The sequence below is a fragment of the Zootermopsis nevadensis genome, unplaced genomic scaffold, assembly GCF_977971745.1.
Source record: "Zootermopsis nevadensis isolate Lab colony 2312 unplaced genomic scaffold, Znev_1.0 Znev_ptg000004l, whole genome shotgun sequence".
In the NCBI taxonomy this organism is placed as follows: domain Eukaryota; kingdom Metazoa; phylum Arthropoda; class Insecta; order Blattodea; family Termopsidae; genus Zootermopsis; species Zootermopsis nevadensis.
The window spans coordinates 2,958,864-2,975,936 of NW_028259136.1; the positions used below are offsets into that span (position 1 = coordinate 2,958,864).

Below are 17,073 nucleotides of genomic sequence, written 5' to 3' on the forward strand. Positions count from 1 at the left end.
CACTTCGGTTCTGCAAATATTGTTATTTCCCGACAGTCGTTAAATGATAAGTATTATTCATGTATTTATTGCGAGAGAGAGAGAGAGGTCACAGACTACACACGACAGATATTAGTCAGAACCTAATCATCCGGTTAAAAACAGTGAATTTTCTTTGTAGTTACTCTTAAATCGATTTTTTTTCAACCCAAACCATACAACTTCTATGAGAAAATGCAGATAAGAACTAGACAGACCAAAAATAATTTCTTTAAAAGAAATAATATAAAAGCAGAAGTTTCATTTCACGTATTCTACAGAACTGCACACGTAGAAAATAAATGCAAATGCAAAAAATGTTTTACTGTCACATTTTGAGCAAAAATACCAGTGCATTTAGACCTTCAAGACAGGGCGCTGAAATTGCATTACGGCCCGTCTAAAGAAGAACAGGTGCACTCAGCACTTAACAATAAAACACATACCGGGCACCATTCCCCGTTAAACAGAGAACTACAACTCCAAGGTCACCTTACAGCAACCATTTCCCACGTTTCTACCACCGCAAAAGACATCTGTTTCTTGTCACCTTTCCTATTGCCGTCTCCAAAGAACACTTGCAGTGTTACAAACGTATCACGTACACTGCCGCCAAAATTGTTGTTTTCTTTTCTTTATTTCAGAAGCTGACATAAAGGGGGAAGAGTTGGGAAAACAGGAATTTTAATGCCACCCAATTTCTCTGCCCCTTTCGGCCATGGGCCACAGACGTGTTTTCTGGACATTTATTTCCATTACTAATCCCATTCCTAACGGAAACTTAAACTTATTTTCCTTGTTCATAGTCGCACCTTGATAATTCCTAGTTAAACTTGTATTGGAATATTCCAGTTGTGTTTTACCATTATTACTCCATATTAGCCTGTTCCCCATCGATACATTTTATTATAGATGAACTATATGGATGCATGGAAACATATCCTTATTAAAATGTTACCAAGTAGATCGATTTGTGACATCAGATTCTCATATTATTCTTATTAATCACCACCACACATTTATATTTCTTAGACTTGTTTTGACATTCATGTCTTGTATTCAAGCCTTGTTAAGAACCCTCACATCGCATGAGCTCGAAAAGAACTGTATTCGGGTGATAACAATTTGCGAAAAGTAGCCCAAGATTCTTTTTTGTAAATTTACGGTACCTACCAGAGACCTACGCGATGGAAACTATGGGTAAGCATGGAAATGGTGTCGAACAAAATACATACATCCAACTTCCATGCTTGACAATACATTTAAATTGTAGATTTAAACTGTCAGTACGGAGCAGAATAAAACGTTTCTCACGTTCCATGATAAATTAATAATTCATAGAGTGAAAGTATGTCTGTCCACACGTAGTATCAGAGTGGCCACACGTTCGATGACCTTCGACCGCTCGATCATCATAATTACTCTGCACAATTTCAACACGGCTACGACCTGAAGCTTTATATGAACACTATTTCCCTTGAAGGTACGCGGGGTGTAATGGAACCTGACAACTTCCCACGTGTTTACTATTATAACCCATACAGTGTCTGGTGCCACCTCGCTCTGTCTATGTTACGTCTGTATCCTGGTATTAACATACAGAAATGGCGAATTTACTCTGGTTCACTTTCGAATTTTCCTTCTTCCATAACAGGAAACACATTATTTTAACAAACGCAATACTCTAACAATGTAGTACTTTACAGAGCGCATTTGACTTGAGAGTATAGTTAGACAACTGACATACTTGGTATAAATATCTATTATAACTACGTTTACCCCCAAGTTGACAACAATAACAAATTCACAAAAACGATATACTTAATATGGCGCTGATATATGCTGTGTTGTATAATCTGCGTGTTTAAAAGTTGTCATAATAATTAATTGGAAACTTCCCTTACCTTGCTAGTTAACGGAGGCAGTTCCAGTACTCAATCAGGAGATGGTTATTTCTTCAAACTGAAAATGTTCTTCAGTAAATATTTACGTAACAATCACGATTATGTTCACACGCTATGTAACGACAACATGAACTAAACCTATTACTGCGACTACTGGTTATACTGCCACGTTTGACGATAAGCGACAGACTACTTTGTTTGCAATATAAGTCCCGCCCAACAAGCCACACCGAAGCTACCGCAACGAGTGAAGCAGACGATGTGCCTTCAACTGTTCGTGAGAGCCGCCCGCCAAAGTTTGCTGCCATGCGCGCGCGCACGTGTTCCCTGTTCGCTGCGTTGCCAAATACAATATAATTAGTAATTCTCTAGGAAGAAAAATATTTCCGCAAATCTATTTGTTTTAAAATAAATTAGAGTGTCATGCCAACAACGTATCCTCCGATAATCGATCATTTCAAACTGTGCCAAGTAATCGATATATTTAATCGCATACTCTTACTATGCGTTATACAGACATCGAATAAAGTTACTAACTTCATTAAGTAGACACCTTTTTGAGAAGTTTAGTAAACAGAGCTAGAAAAGAAATTACCTGCATTTTATGAAACCACAATGTCTATTATCTATGGAGCTCCTCATTGGGTAATTTTCTCCAGGGTGTAGAGTTCTCAAACGCTCTTAATATATGTTCTGCCCTTAACGCGAGAATTCAGAATTCAAAACGTAATTAAATATTTGACAGTCTATGGACAGCTAGTTTGTAATAGGCTGTACTGCAGCAACTGACAGTGTGTTCAGCAAAACTATGCATGATTTGGTTTTATCCGGCATAGCAATTCCACGTCATTTCCTTAGGTAGAGTGATAACTGCTAACTGTGAATATACAGTTGGACATTACGTTGTATTTTCGACTGTCAGTTGACACTGAAGTGAAATACAAAGTAACGTAAAGTTTAATTGTACATTGAACTGTAAAAAGACATTTGTGATAGAACAGACAGAAGAAGACAAAGTCACCCTTGAACAACGTAGCATCAAAGCTAGACACCCTGATGAGATACGACACTAAATAACCTAATTAATTGACATAGCATAGCTAAATAACTACATACACAAAGTCTCTACATATGTTAATGCCGCGTTAAATGCAGGCTACTTACGGAGTGCAGCAAACAAACCCTGATGTTGAAAACAGAGATTACAAATTTTATTTAAAAGCTATTGCAAGGATAAAGACGAATTATATTCTAGCCATTATCTATAATATTCAGAATAATAGTCTTGTTCATTCTATCTCACCATCGTCACCATTTAATATGCCGTCGTGAAAAAAAATACAAACAAATAACCAGCATTTTACACATCGTAAATCGCTGTCCTGCAAGAACAACAGAAATGCAACACTAATTATATTGAAAAAAAATGTTAACAATTTTAAGGGTCTGTAATTTGAGACATACTTGCAGCTGAAGATGGTATTTATATGGAACGGTTAGTAGGGGCAATGTGACGTCTGGATGTGACTCCTAGATGTATTGACATGGCGCAAGAAACTCAGTGAATGAATGAATGAAGTCCCGAAGACTGGTCGTGGCAGTTGAAAAATCACCACTACAATAAGCTCAAGTTTGGAAAGAGAGAGACAGGAGACAGGCACCTATAGCTAGACACAAACTTCTGTTTCCGGACGAAGTGATCTGCCCCAGTAGCGGTCAAATGATGACACACTAATCAAAAGCGGCACCGAGATTTACGTGCATACCTGTGACATATGCGGCAGCCTGACAAGTCACGTGCTACGTTACTAGCAGACCGGCAAACATCGTGCTTGTTCCGATTTGACGTAAACTGAAATAATAACGAAGTAACAATATTTCAAACAGCGGAGCAGTGAAAAGCAACGAACACGTGAGAAATATCTTTGATCTTATGGAGAATGAGCACATCACTTGCCTACAGGGCCCCCTACGTCGCAGGTATCTGCTCAAATCTCGAGGGGTGCAACTTATTCCATCTTCTTCTACTCTTACAAAAATTTATTCTGGTCGCACTTCGGAAGAATCCTTTTCGAACTTAAATAATTCTAAAAGGCCTATTTTAAAGTCTCGATACAAAATTCTTTAATATTTTAAATATAAGTTATAATGTTTAACTTAATATTCTTCTTGTGGTCCTAAGGTTAGGCAAATAAATGCCATTTTTCGACCATTGTAACGTCTTTGTAATCTTCTGGGTCTTTCGACTAGTCGTTATCCAAGAAGTTTTCTCTATGTGGTTTGATAATCTGTATCCTGGCCCAGTAGTACCCTTTCACGATTTCTAGAGAATATTCCAGGGCTTGGACCTAGATATTCTATGTGTCTGTCTATTACTACATGTACACTGCTGTACGAACTAATATAATTCTACAGTTACACTAAATAATATTTCCGACATCTTATTATGTTTTTTGTGATTTAGATTATTGTTTTTGTTTTAATTCAGTTACTTTCAGGCTAACTCTATTATTATAAACTATAACCCGGAATAAAACATGAGTCATTTCTCCAAAGATGGATTCTAAGAGTCTGTGTTGGAGGGTTGATTAATTCTGAAGTTATAGTTGATCCTTTAATACATGCCGCATATATTAATTACAACTCCTGCTAAAATGTCGTTCATATTTCGGTTCATCTATACCATTATGAAGCATGGAATGCGCTCTGCAAAGCAAAAGCAGTACAAGTAATTCTAAAAAGGAAATGTCACGTGTTTCCCATAAGGGCGCACATTATCGCAAACATTTTCTGCTCTAAGTAACACATGCTTAAGTCGCTCAGTTCAAAATATAAATTGAGTGTACCCCAAAGACCAACATTTAGGCATGGAAATGGGGAAGTAATGAAAAAGAATTATCAAACACATACTTTTACGTCATTTTTGCTTCCATCGAGCTCACAGCATGGTAAAGGCAGGTTGGTAATCTAAACTATGGATGGAGTGCGCGCCTAAAACATAGGCAGCCTGCAAATTGATAGGGTCAGGAGTGTGGGTGACAGCTCGCAGCGGTTGAGAGCCATCAAAAGCGCTTTGAGAGCGGTTGCGACACTCGATCGCAATCTGGCAGTATGGACAGGCTGTAGCTTGCCTTTCGTGAATGTACCTGCTGGGTTTCTGCGGCCAGAATTAAATAATGTTTAATAAATGTTTGTCATACTAACCCATCCCCCAGAATGTGAACATTCCGAGAAAGTGTACTATCATTAAGGCCAAAGGTTCCTTATCTCTCATATAACCAAGACATTTTTAAATACAACCACAATAACCGAATTCCATGCACATATTTTCCGTGTTACAGATACGTACCGGTATGATGAATTACCCGTCCTCATTAAAGTAGCGGTGTCAATTTTACAGAAACATACTGCAAATTTCCTACTCCTGAACCAATATGTCCGTTGCCAGATGTTTTAAAAAGCTGCAAACTACAATTTACCACGGATTTTACATTTTTCATTACTCTGTGCAAACAAGTACTTTTCCGGCCACAGGAACCGTGAGAGAACATCAATGTAGCTATGTCTTATAGCAATCAATTGAGGTGACTAGCAATTTAATTTTCCTGAAATTACACGTTTATGGCATGTCTGGCAACGTCGCTTTCGCTGATTGTTACGGGACAGCTGTTGGTTCGTAGCAGCTGATGCCCACATGGAAAGCGAGCTACAGCACCGAGAGAGACAAGCACAACGGTACGCGGCATACATACACTGAGACAGACAGACATACATACATTCAGAATAGTCACAGCTGGGGAATGTTACGCTCGTGGTTCCTTCTCTACCCTTGCAAGCTTGTACCGTGTCGCAGCAGTGTTAGCTACGGAGGGTGGGTGGCGCAATATAACGCAATAACTGAGATAAAAAAGGAGAGCCCGAGCATCAGATGCAATTTTGACAGGGCATTTTTGTGATCGATGTCACCTGCACTGCCAATTTTAAATTTAAAAAAATGTTGCAAAAAATCTCACAAACGTTTTGACGGATTGTTAAATCAAATGGAATGTGTATGGTAAAATTCTCCATTCAATAACTGGCATCGCAAGGACATCTGCTGCGAATATGTATCCACATAAATGTATTACTCTTACAATTACACACATTGCCTTCTTTCTAGCACAGAGATGATAAAAGTTCACCAAACAAAAAGTGTCTGTGTATTTTTATAAGTATCAGTTTTTACATCTGGAGAGATATCAGAATTAGATCCGGTATCTTACACTATGTTTATCATATGAATAGTACGCTCGTTACCATAGCAACTGTGACTCTTTCGGCCTTCGACATATCCATGAGGCCAGTAGATTGACACAATCCCTACGTCGTTTGCACGTGTGGTTTTGTTTGCTTTCGTCCACTTACACTTGCATGAATGAATATAAATCTGTTTCTAATAACAAAAGTGTCCCATTGGAAAGAATACTCTAAAGAGAATTTCCCTTCGTTAATAGATTGACTGTAAATTTCAAACTCGTCAAGTTGGAACACTGATGGAATCCCAAAATGGCTGAAAATACTCCTGAGAGTGATTTGGGAAGTATAGAATGTTTTCAAAATTATACAGCACCAGAGGTTTTTATACAAGGTTTAGCTGGAATAGTTGACCAACAAGATGTAGAAGCTATGATTAGAGCACAGAAGCAAATGTAAGCAGTGTGAATTAACGATTTACCTAACTGATTACGTTTAAGGTTATGTATGCATAATTTCATAGCTGATAATAACGGGCAGTTTCATTGTTGCAGGTTACAGAGATTTGAAAAGACAAATGAAATGTTAACCAACTGCAATGCTCTTTCTGTAAATCGGCTAAAATCAGCCGGTACAGAGTTTAAAAAGCACACACAACTACTCTTAGAAATGAAAAAAGATTTAGACAGCATTTTTAAAAGAATAAGAGTAATGACAACTAAATTAGCTTCACAGTATCCAGAAGCATTTTCTGGTAAGCCTTTTTCATGTTTCTGTTGTATGTATTTTACATTGTCGGGTACAACAAACGTTTCCACTTATGTTGACATGTAGCATTCATGTCTAAAATGCAGGTCCTGTGTTTATTAAAAGACTTGTTTCTGGAGCCAAGGTAGCAAAGATTGTTTTTGGTTCACATGTAAAATATATATATATCTCCAACAAATCCGAATTTGATGACAAGATTGAGGTAGGTTAATTTAGTTTGTTATTCAGACTCACCAGTGAAGACAGACTATCAGATTTATATTGAGTACAGTAACTATAAGTAAAACACAAATTATGTTACAGGTTTATGGGTGTGTGATAAAGAAGTTTAAATACATGGTCACTGTGTTGTAAAGTTATTCCCAGAATAACATATTGTGAGGTGTTACAATATAGAACTTCGAATTCACATTCATGTGTTCTATGTGTGGTAGGCAGCTGAAAGTTGCAACAGAAGTCAGACTTACTTCATAAGTGTGTGTAAGTGTTTTAAACCACAACAAACAAAAATATTAATTTGAAATATGTGATTTGCATTATTGCAGCTGTGATGGAGAGAAGTCACAATGTAGAGGAAGATGATAATGATGATGCTGAAACCAAAGCCAAAGCAGGTCCCAGCAAAACAAGACAAACTTTTGAAACAGTTGCAGTTTCTGCAACAAATCTTACATCTGATCATTCAAGAACAGGCTCATTAAAAGAATCACATTATTCCAGGGATAAAAGTGGTGAAGATGTTAATGAAGAATGTAAGCATTTATCATAGTATCCTCATTATATATGTGCACACTTGAAAGGTTTGTGAACCAATTGATTGATTTTCATGAAACTTTATATGAATATCATGCCAGTACAAGCAACTTCCTTTACCTTTGTACACTAATTGTTTAATTTTCTGTCATCAGTAATGCCAACATGGTAAGCATGTGAACTTATGAAGTAGAACTACGTTTAATGTAGAAGCCCCAAATTGTGAATGGTAATGATTTTTTGAAATGGGAAATACATAAATTGACTTTTCTTGAAAACAATAGCATACATGGCTGGGGATTTATACAAAATCTTAGTGGTCTTTTTTGGTACTTCCTTGTTTGGATATGCACCGCTAAATGTTTCACAATTAACACACTGCTCATGAACACACCTGTATAGCTCTTGCACAGCTGTCATGAGCAGTGCACGAGAGAGGTTGTGAGAGTATTACATGGGGGTGGACCTAATTCCAATTTCATTTTTGCACCAAAGTACACGATTGTTATCGGGTTAATTTTAAATAGTATACCCTGCACTTTAGAAAGATTGACATTTTATGCTGTAGTGTAGAACTTCATAAATCCTCAGCATTGTCAGTAAATGTTTCCACTATGTCTTTTATGTTGACAGTTGAAGATCCTGGCACTGATGAGAGACATTCCATAAAGAGGGAGAACAGTTCATCTACGGACAGTCCTAATGGAAATAGCAACAATGATTCTTCACCATGTACTTCAGATACTGGATGATGTATTTATCCGAATGCTTCACTAAAGTACATTCATTGCTGATAGCCTCACAACTGTCTGAAGCAGATCATTTGCAAATCATGAATGATAAAGGTTGCATATTTTTAAGAAAACATAATAAATGATATATATGTATAAATCAAATATTTATCTCTTATATAGCAATAGTTTCAATAAAATAAATTGTTATAATTTTAGTTAAGAATTATGGTTGTGATTTTAAAAATTGTATGTATGATGAAATCCTTTTGTTTGCAATAAAATGTATCTGTGGAGTTAAAATAGCTTTTCGTATGGTACAGTAAAGTGAATTAAAGCAGTATCTTCAGAAAATCTTGTTCTGCTGCCTTAATTTTTGTCATACACGTATATAAGTATTCACCCATCACTCTAACACACCAATGAAACAAACTTCTTCTATGGCTCTCCGGTCCGTATTCGGTCCATGGCCTCCTCAATTCTCCTCTTCCATTTGGTCCTCTGTTAGGTCCGTCTGTCCGAGGTTTTGATCGAGGTTTCGAAACATCTTCCTTTTTACGGTGCAAGATTATTAACCTTGCGACCAACCCCCAACCTGGAGGACCAGGGTACCTGTCTTAGTTTGACCTCTCCCCCTCGACCAATCTGGCTAGGGAGGCCCTACCAGTAGCTATGCTACTGCCAGCATAGCTCTTGGGATCACTGAGGTACTCAAGCCCCACCACCATGACAAGGTGCAGGTACCATTAAGTGGGCCAATGAAACAAACTGCTTAGAAATCTCAAGATACTTCTGAAAGGTTAATGTCTATATTCTATCTGACGACAGGTCCATATGAACAGGATCCTTCCATCCTTTTCTCGGACTGGGACCTGTTCATATACGTTCTTGGCAGATAATCCAGAAGTGGTTTGCCATTGCCTTCTTCTGTGTGTGAATGGAGTAATTGTTGGGATGCCACGGAAAATCCGGGGAAGCCCCCGGAGGAAAACTTGTGTTGCCTAGACCATGGCCTTGCTTGCCCAACACAAGTTATAAATTCGGGCACCGCCGGGAATCGAACCCGAGACCCCAGGATTACAAGACCAGCATTCGAACCGCTAGACCACTATATAGTATGATAAAATGAGTAGCACATCTATGATTTCATTTGGAATAAGATGGCTAATGAAGAAGTTATCAAGAGAAACTACAATATATTATTACATAGATTCAAATTATACTGTTCATACCAATAAAAAAAGAGAATTTAATCGGCAAAGATATACAATTTGGACATTATAAACTAAATTAGAAAAGACTGGTAGAGTTGGTGCTGTCAAAGTCATGATTTTTTAACAGAGTTTTACATTATGCTTTACAGAGGAAAGTTATAACAATACTAAATTATTATTAGTACTAAGGCAATAGATCAGTAAGTATAAGCGACTGGCTACGGACTGAATGACTGGGGTTTGATCCCTGACGGGAAGAGGATTTTTCTTCTAGTGTTCGTGTTCAGACTGGCTCTGGGGTCACCCAGCCTTCTATCCAATGGGTACCGGTGTCCTTTCCCAGGGGTTAGTGTGGCCAGGGTGTGACGCTAACCACTCATTCCCACCTAGTGCTGAGGTCAAGAATGAGTAGGATCTAACACACACACACACCCAGCATGTACATGGTATACAGTGGAACAGCTTTACTTTACTAAAGCATTGAAAAATATTAAGGTAACTTTTAAGACTTACAGTTTTATTTCTGAAGGGTGGAAGAACATAAGTTAGGAGCTTGTCACTGTTTCTTTGCCACCGAGTTCTCAATATTTGGACATATGTGAAGCAGCAACTTGGTAGCAGCTTTCCTATTGTTCATCAAATCGATTTTCAGATTTACTCTTGACCACTTTCATGTTTGAAAAGAACTTGACACATCATTTGAATGCATGTTTAATTAGTACTGGAAACCTATCAGCAGGTAAACAGAATGTGTAAAATTCAAGAAGTCAAAATGTATTTCTCAGGTCAGTATCACACTTCAAAACTATCACCTCCATCTGAAATTTAGCTGAAACAGTTTCAACATTAATGTCACACATAGCGAATCAAGAATAAGTGTTAACATGGGTTTGAAGTAAATGCTGCCAGGTCACCCAATCTTATTCAGTATTGGAATATTAAATATAAACACCAGCCATATGACAGTCATTTTGGGGTTTAAATATTTAAATGATCTTAATTTGAATATCATGTAAATATTGCTTTGAGTATTTTGAGAATATTGAGATGAATTCTGAGTTTCTCATTAGAAGAATGTACTTACGGGTCATACCATGAAAACCAGCAGGCCACAGCAGCCATAGGTTGCTCATCACTGCCCTTTGTGTTTTAAGGAGTTTAAAATCTTCCTGTTAAATATGCGAACATGACTCACGATTGGATGACAGCTTCAAAATTAAAAGATTGAGCAATTGGGAGAGGAAATAGAGCAAGGGGGAAAAAAAAGAAAGAAAGAAAAAGAGAAAGAAAAGAAGAAGAAGAAAGAAAGATTGCACAAGTTGTGGACAGCTACCCAGCAAATCCAAACTTGAACTTAAAAAGGTCAAAATAAGCTTTACCTCCATTCATCCTATGCCCTCCCAAGGTTTGATGCTTAGGCACATTGACAAATTTTTCTTGAATTTAGCAGTCTTATCTTTCACATTTGAAGTGCACAGTAATTGTAAGAAACATACAAATTGTAAACATGTGTTTTAATAACAGCAATAATAATACAGATAAATATTATATACATTATTTACATGGTGATATTTCAGGTTCCCTTGGCAACAAGTATGAAGGCGCCTGTCTTCTGTGATGTTGCGTCATGTAGTCTGGTAGAAACTGACTTATGTTTCAGAGGTGCTTACTACCTCATACTTTTACTTATAGCCCACATACATTGGAAAATTTTACAAAGTAGATATTACATCCTTTCCTTACCCTCTACCACCCTGATTTATTTTTCATCTGCCACATTGGAATGTGTTCTACATGGCTGTTGCAGCCACTGCTTTATGGCACTCTGGTGTGTCTACTGTTTGATAATGTAATACAAACTAATGTTAGAGAATAGAAAAAAGTTCACATTATGAAATTTAACTACCGCTCACAAGTACCAGCAATCAGCAATACTGAAATTCCTGAAATAAATAGCTTTAGTAATCCTGATATGGTAGATGTAAATACGGCTTCACTTCCAAAAAGTAAAGATGCAACTTGTGCACAGTAAAAAAATGATCAGAAACTGAAGGGTTGAAAGCTCATTTGTTCTTTTAAAGAGTCTGGTGCATATATAATATTAATGTGTATCGCCAGGTGTAAAGTTGACATATTTACTGCCAAAATGGACAGACTAATTCATTCGAGATGCTTTAATACCACCAACATTGATGGGAGTTAATTTAGCACATCTCTCCTTATAACTTGAATAAGACAGTGAGATTACATCACCAATAAACAAGCGGTTAATTAAAGGATCACTTACATCACCAGGCATTACCAAATGCCTAGTACTTTTCCCCCTTGTATTTTCCCTCTTCACCCCCACAAAAACTTCAGTTTAGTCTATACAAAATTAGGCATCTGATATATGACAGTTATGTGTTGCCTTTTTAAAGAGTCCACAGCTTGTCTCTGGCCTTGACTAGAAGATAGTCCCTAAAAATCACAGTGCCACATTGCTCTACCATGTGGCATTTCAATTGTTTTAGTTTATAGTACAACAAAATTATTTAGAGTTATGGGTCTACAAAATTGGAGACATGCAAACACTTATACTGACAGAATGCAACAAAAAAAATTCAGTACTGTTGAGGTTTCAGTCACTGGAAGTCAGAAAAAATTGTTGATCCACGTCTCATATTCTAACGAGACATACTTTATTTTAAGTGTCTATGTGAACAGTCATAACAGTGACACCTGGAGTGTAGAAAATCCCCATGTTGTGTATGGAGTCTTTTTGCGTGATCTGACAATTGGAGTATCATGTGCAATCAGTCTACATAGAATAGTACCACCTATGATTTTTAAAAACACTATGAATTCCAAATGCTATGTACTATTCAGCAAAGCAACTTCCCTTCTTGATGATCTTTCTGAGAAATAAAAGTAAGTTTTACACTTTCAATAGACTTTGAGGTTATGGTGTTAAGTGCAGCAGCTTTCAATGATAAACTGTCTCACTCTCTGTATAGTTTAAAAATGGTTTCTTTGTCTATGGTAAAAGAGAGTAAACTGCAGAAGATAATACGACTCTTTCAGTATTTTGACATAATAATTCAGAACACTCTAATCAGTAAAATCTACACCATGTTTATGGGTGCTAAAAAAAATCAAAACAGACTTTGGATTCGCCTCTGATAAGCCTGCCTTTTGTTCGTGTCATTCGAATTTTTTGCTGTGTGCCTTTTGCTACTGTTCCAGTTTCACTTTCATGACTGTACTTTCATAGGATTCACAGAACAAACACGAGGCCAAGACATCAACTCTGAACCCAATAAAATATCAAAACACAACTGCACAACTGTCTATGATTTAGCATTGTGCTAAGAAAATAACTAAAGGACCAGATAATAATGGGAAGGAGAGGGAAACTATGAGGTAGAAGAAACACCAGTGATTTGGTAATGTGTAGTCACGTAAATAAACCTTCAAACAACCTCATATCTACCAATATTAAGTTACAAAGAACTGTACACTAAATCTGGAATTTCTAGTGCTAACAGTATAAAACATCTCCAAGAAATGTAAAACCCCAGCTCTAGCAGTAAATACTTTAAAATTCATTCTTTTTTTTTGGGGGGGGGGGGATCCAACACAGTTTTTGTTATTGTGGAATAAAGTTGTAACATCAACGAATTGTTCTTGCATTGTGACAATATTATGTACAGAAGCACAGAAGATTCTTTCAAGAGAGCAACTGAGTTTTTAATACATCCACTTAATTATGATTTAACAATTATTAAAAGTATGAGAAGAATTACTGTGACTGATGCAAGAATAAGAATGCATACCATCTTCCTATTTTTTTTCTGGTAACTGTCGGCCTTCTGAAGCTGCTGGTAGCCTTGATGTACCTGAATTTGACATTGATCAATGTTGTAGTCTATTCTGTCCAAAATTGTACCCTAAAAGAGACAGAATGGATATACTTTAATAATAGATTCAACTTAAAAAAGGGTGATAAAAATACTTAAACTTTTATTAGCCATAAACAGGAATGTGGTGGTAACACGTAACACATTAAAAGGGTTCTGGGTTTGATCCCCAGTCAGAATTTGTGTACATGTCTGTTCAAACATTTAAGTCTTTACCTCTGCTAAAAATAAAACTGTGGGAGGAATAACAGACACCCTTAATGGTTTGAAGCCCATGTTAAGCTATAGATTTTTTCTGCCAACCATTATTCTCAAGATCACACTCTGGGAGTAACAGAATAGTCCTATAGGTCCTTCTGCCTCAGAAACTGATTCCATACCCATGCCTATGTTGGCAGAGGCCGGGAAGGTCATCACAGATCATGAAGATGACTGTCTTCTGGGTTGTTGCATCATGTAGTCTGGTAAAATTTCACAGAATTTCAGAGGCAGCAAGCACCTCTAAAATGTTAGTAAACTTCTACCACACTACATAGCACAACAATCCAGAACACAAGTCATCTTCATACTCAACACCATGAGAGCCTCAAACCTCACATTGCAGACCTTACCTTGAAGCATGAGATGTAACTAAACATTCACTATTAAATATAGAATGTTTCACAACTGTTCTGCAATAAAATGGCGAAGGTGGGGGAGGGGTTAAATCAATATATAATTTCAAGTAAAAAATGGTAACACAACACTGATCATATTTCCAACCATTGCAGGGCTATGATGGTTTGAAGGTATGAAGAATAAACAAGAGTGTCAGATGAATTTATTGCTACATTTCATGAGACACATCTAATAACTATTCAAAATGTTCACTATGGTTTATTCAAAACAAGAGATTTCTGCTCACTAAATCATTTTGGGGTCATCCTATTATGTAAGCAGCATCCATAATGAAGGATGTGCCTCTGGAGACAAGGCACAGGATCCTCTTACAGCACAATGGGGTGCTTCCACATTTTGATCATCAAGTGGCTTATGGCTTACTTGAATCTGTGTTATGAAAATTGTTGGATTGGTCATCATCATCCAATACCCTAGCTGCCGAGATAGGGTCTAAAGAAGAGATGACCTACAGAACCACAGCAAAACCAAGCAAAAAAACCTCCTATACTGGTTTATGTGCGTGCGCACATGCACACACAGGCATGATTATAGTATGTTACTTTATTAATGCTGAATGAAGTGTCTATAAAACAGTTTTTACCTGATCTGCAACCATATGTGCAAGGTCCTTGAAAATGTCATTTAGATCAACAATAGATTTGACTATCTGTCGTACTTCGTGTTCTCTATGAGCTGCCATCCGTGTATTGTCTTCTTCTAGCAAAAGTAGTTGCTGCTGTGTGAGGTGACCAGGTGTGGGTCCCAGACCAAACTGGTGGTCAATACTATCTGCTTCAATATCCACTTCCCAGTCAACACCTTGTGATAAGTCCTGATCCAATACTGTGTTAAAATACTGCTTTGAACGTTCCTCTCTTGAGTTTAACTCTGTGAATGTACAAAAATACATGCTTTAGTATCAGAGTTGTACTTATTTGCAGGTTAGCAGTACTGTAGTAATAAAAGTTTATAAGGCACTGAATATGATGATAGGGCAGTTACCACATACATTCAAATACTCGAGCTCAACCGCGTACCAATATAGAAATTGAAAAAAAAAAGTCTTGTGACTGTTCATTTCATGATTACTATTGTATGCATTCTATGAGATAATTTTTGTAACTGATATGTTTAATTTATTTGTTCATAAATTGAATCAATAAACATTTCTAAATTTAAGTATTATATTATAATGCTGTAATTATAAGATAAGTATAAACATTTACAAACACTAATGAATAAAAAGAAATACAAAAGAAGCAATAGTGGTCTACTGTATCAGTAATAAATTAATGTATTTTAGATTATGTACATGAATGACCTTAAAAAAAGCAAAGCTGATAAGGAACACCATACATCCATCATTTATGAAAGAGCAGAATATGCAGAACATTCAAAGTGCATATAGGCTACTTTGTACAGATTAAAAAACTTACTTTTGAGATATGAATTCTGTGACCTTCGAAAGTTGACTGTTAGTTCCTGTAATGTTGCAGCTAATGATGAAACAACATTATAAGAAAGTCTTTGTTCTTGGCGACCACCCTCACTACTTTGATGACGTATCTGCTGGATCAGACGGTGGGCTGCACCAAACATCTGTATCATGATTACAAAAATAAAACATTTTAAAAACCTGAATATATTGTGTGGGCACCCATGTAAATTATATGTTTGACATAGAAGTGTAAGCAAGCACAATACTAGATAAAGTGTCTACTTTCCCACAAAATAAGTTTTGCACAATAGTGAACCAAACCAAAACCCATCATATGTCACTTATGTAACAATCACATTAATTCTTGCTACTACAAAAACCAGTTTCACCCTAGTAATTTCTTGTGTAAGTGCTTCAATCTGTTGCTCTTCATCAGATGAATCATCTAAAGTTGGTCGATGGAGGTGTCGAGTATGAAGGGTATCTAGATCATGAATTTTGGCTCGTAATCGAGTAAGTGAATACTGAGCCTCTTCTAGCCCATCAGCCCACGCAGGTGGCATCCGTGATTCTCCTGATCTGCGGAGTTCTAGGCCTGATTCAATATCTGAACCAACCAGAGACATCCGATCTGTCACTTGCTGTGAATATACAAATACATATTCAGGCCACATAACACATATGAATACTCAATGTTAATTATTTGTACTGGAGGAACACAATCGCGGTGTAAATTTAAAATATTCTGAAAAGTCCGTTCGCGTTCATAATATTTTTAAATTCATCTTGTACCAACTTTTTACGGAAAAGAGAAACATAAACCAGATGACTACAATCTAACCACTTACTTGTTCAGAATAAATATGTCTACTTTGCATAGCATTATTTCGCATTAAAACGAAAACTTCTGTGAGACTACGAGATGCCATCTTAATGTCCAATCCTCATCAATAATTTATACAATTTTGAAGATAGGTTAAGTATCGAACATATTGAATCTACTTAAGAGCCATATTGTTCTAGGGCATAGATAATACCAAGGAACTCTCTCACACAAAGATAATAGCACCCACAAATGTCCGACAACCAAACAAGGAAATAATGTTTATGTTCAGACTTCAGTACCATCTATATTCATCATCGGGCGTCGGAAGTTCGACCTGTAACAAGGTTCGTTGACATTAGTCACAGCGGTTTCCTTCAGAAATTTGCACACTACATTCATAATCAGTTTCCCATCTCTGCGACTGTTAACCACAATAAGTTCTAAGATCCCAGTTTCTCTGTCCATAAGTGAACCAAAAGTGTTATAAAACAATACAGCGTTCACTTAAATAGGTCTCCTTGGCACACTTTCAAACAAAAATATGTTTACATAAAACTGATTAACATTGAACCACGGAAGTAATGCCCTTCTTGAAGTCAGATAATTACGACTAGAATGAACTCGATTAG

At 36.8% G+C, this 17,073-nt stretch overlaps 3 protein-coding genes across 5 annotated transcripts in view; 1 reads left to right on the forward strand and 2 right to left on the reverse strand.

Annotated features, from left to right (window-relative positions):
• nvy (CBFA2/RUNX1 partner transcriptional co-repressor nervy) overlaps positions 1-2,174 on the reverse strand; it is a 159,884-nt gene extending 157,710 nt beyond the window's left edge. For all 3 annotated transcript variants that reach the window (XM_022066146.2, XM_022066145.2, XM_087342878.1), the window contains exon 1: positions 1,923-2,174. The gene's annotated coding sequence lies outside the window, so the exon portion shown is untranslated. The remainder of the gene's footprint in view (positions 1-1,922) is intronic.
• Positions 2,175-6,433: 4,259 nt separating this feature from the next.
• LOC110830872 (kxDL motif-containing protein CG10681) lies at positions 6,434-8,749 on the forward strand. The gene is made up of 4 exons (XM_022066224.2): positions 6,434-6,610; positions 6,710-6,909; positions 7,469-7,675; positions 8,310-8,749. The coding sequence occupies exons 1-4, from the start codon at positions 6,468-6,470 to the stop codon at positions 8,426-8,428; spliced, it is 669 nt and encodes a 222-aa protein (XP_021921916.1). The 5' UTR covers positions 6,434-6,467; the 3' UTR covers positions 8,429-8,749.
• Positions 8,750-11,118: 2,369 nt separating this feature from the next.
• Syx16 (syntaxin 16) lies at positions 11,119-16,672 on the reverse strand. The gene is made up of 5 exons (XM_022066209.2): positions 16,467-16,672; positions 16,008-16,259; positions 15,617-15,779; positions 14,782-15,068; positions 11,119-13,550 (listed from the first exon to the last, which is right to left on the reverse strand). Exons 1-5 carry the CDS (start codon positions 16,545-16,547, stop codon positions 13,368-13,370), a joined length of 966 nt encoding a protein of 321 aa, XP_021921901.1. The 5' UTR covers positions 16,548-16,672; the 3' UTR covers positions 11,119-13,367.
• Between the last annotated feature and the right edge of the window lie 401 nt (positions 16,673-17,073).

What these genes read in the sequence shown, in the direction of transcription:
- LOC110830872 (XM_022066224.2), top strand. Translation starts at nt 6,468, where the DNA reads ATGGCTGAAAATACTCCTGAGAGTGATTTGGGAAGTATAGAATGTTTT. An exon ending in ATTAGAGCACAGAAGCAAAT is followed by an intron (nt 6,611 to 6,709) that starts GTAAGCAGTGTG and finishes TCATTGTTGCAG; the next exon opens with GTTACAGAGATTTGAAAAGA. An exon ending in GTATCCAGAAGCATTTTCTG is followed by an intron (nt 6,910 to 7,468) that starts GTAAGCCTTTTT and finishes GCATTATTGCAG; the next exon opens with CTGTGATGGAGAGAAGTCAC.
- Syx16 (XM_022066209.2), bottom strand. Translation starts at nt 16,547, where the DNA reads ATGGCATCTCGTAGTCTCACAGAAGTTTTCGTTTTAATGCGAAATAAT. An exon ending in GACATATTTATTCTGAACAA is followed by an intron (nt 16,260 to 16,466) that starts GTAAGTGGTTAG and finishes GTATATTCACAG; the next exon opens with CAAGTGACAGATCGGATGTC. An exon ending in ACAGAATTCATATCTCAAAA is followed by an intron (nt 15,069 to 15,616) that starts GTAAGTTTTTTA and finishes GTACATTCACAG; the next exon opens with AGTTAAACTCAAGAGAGGAA.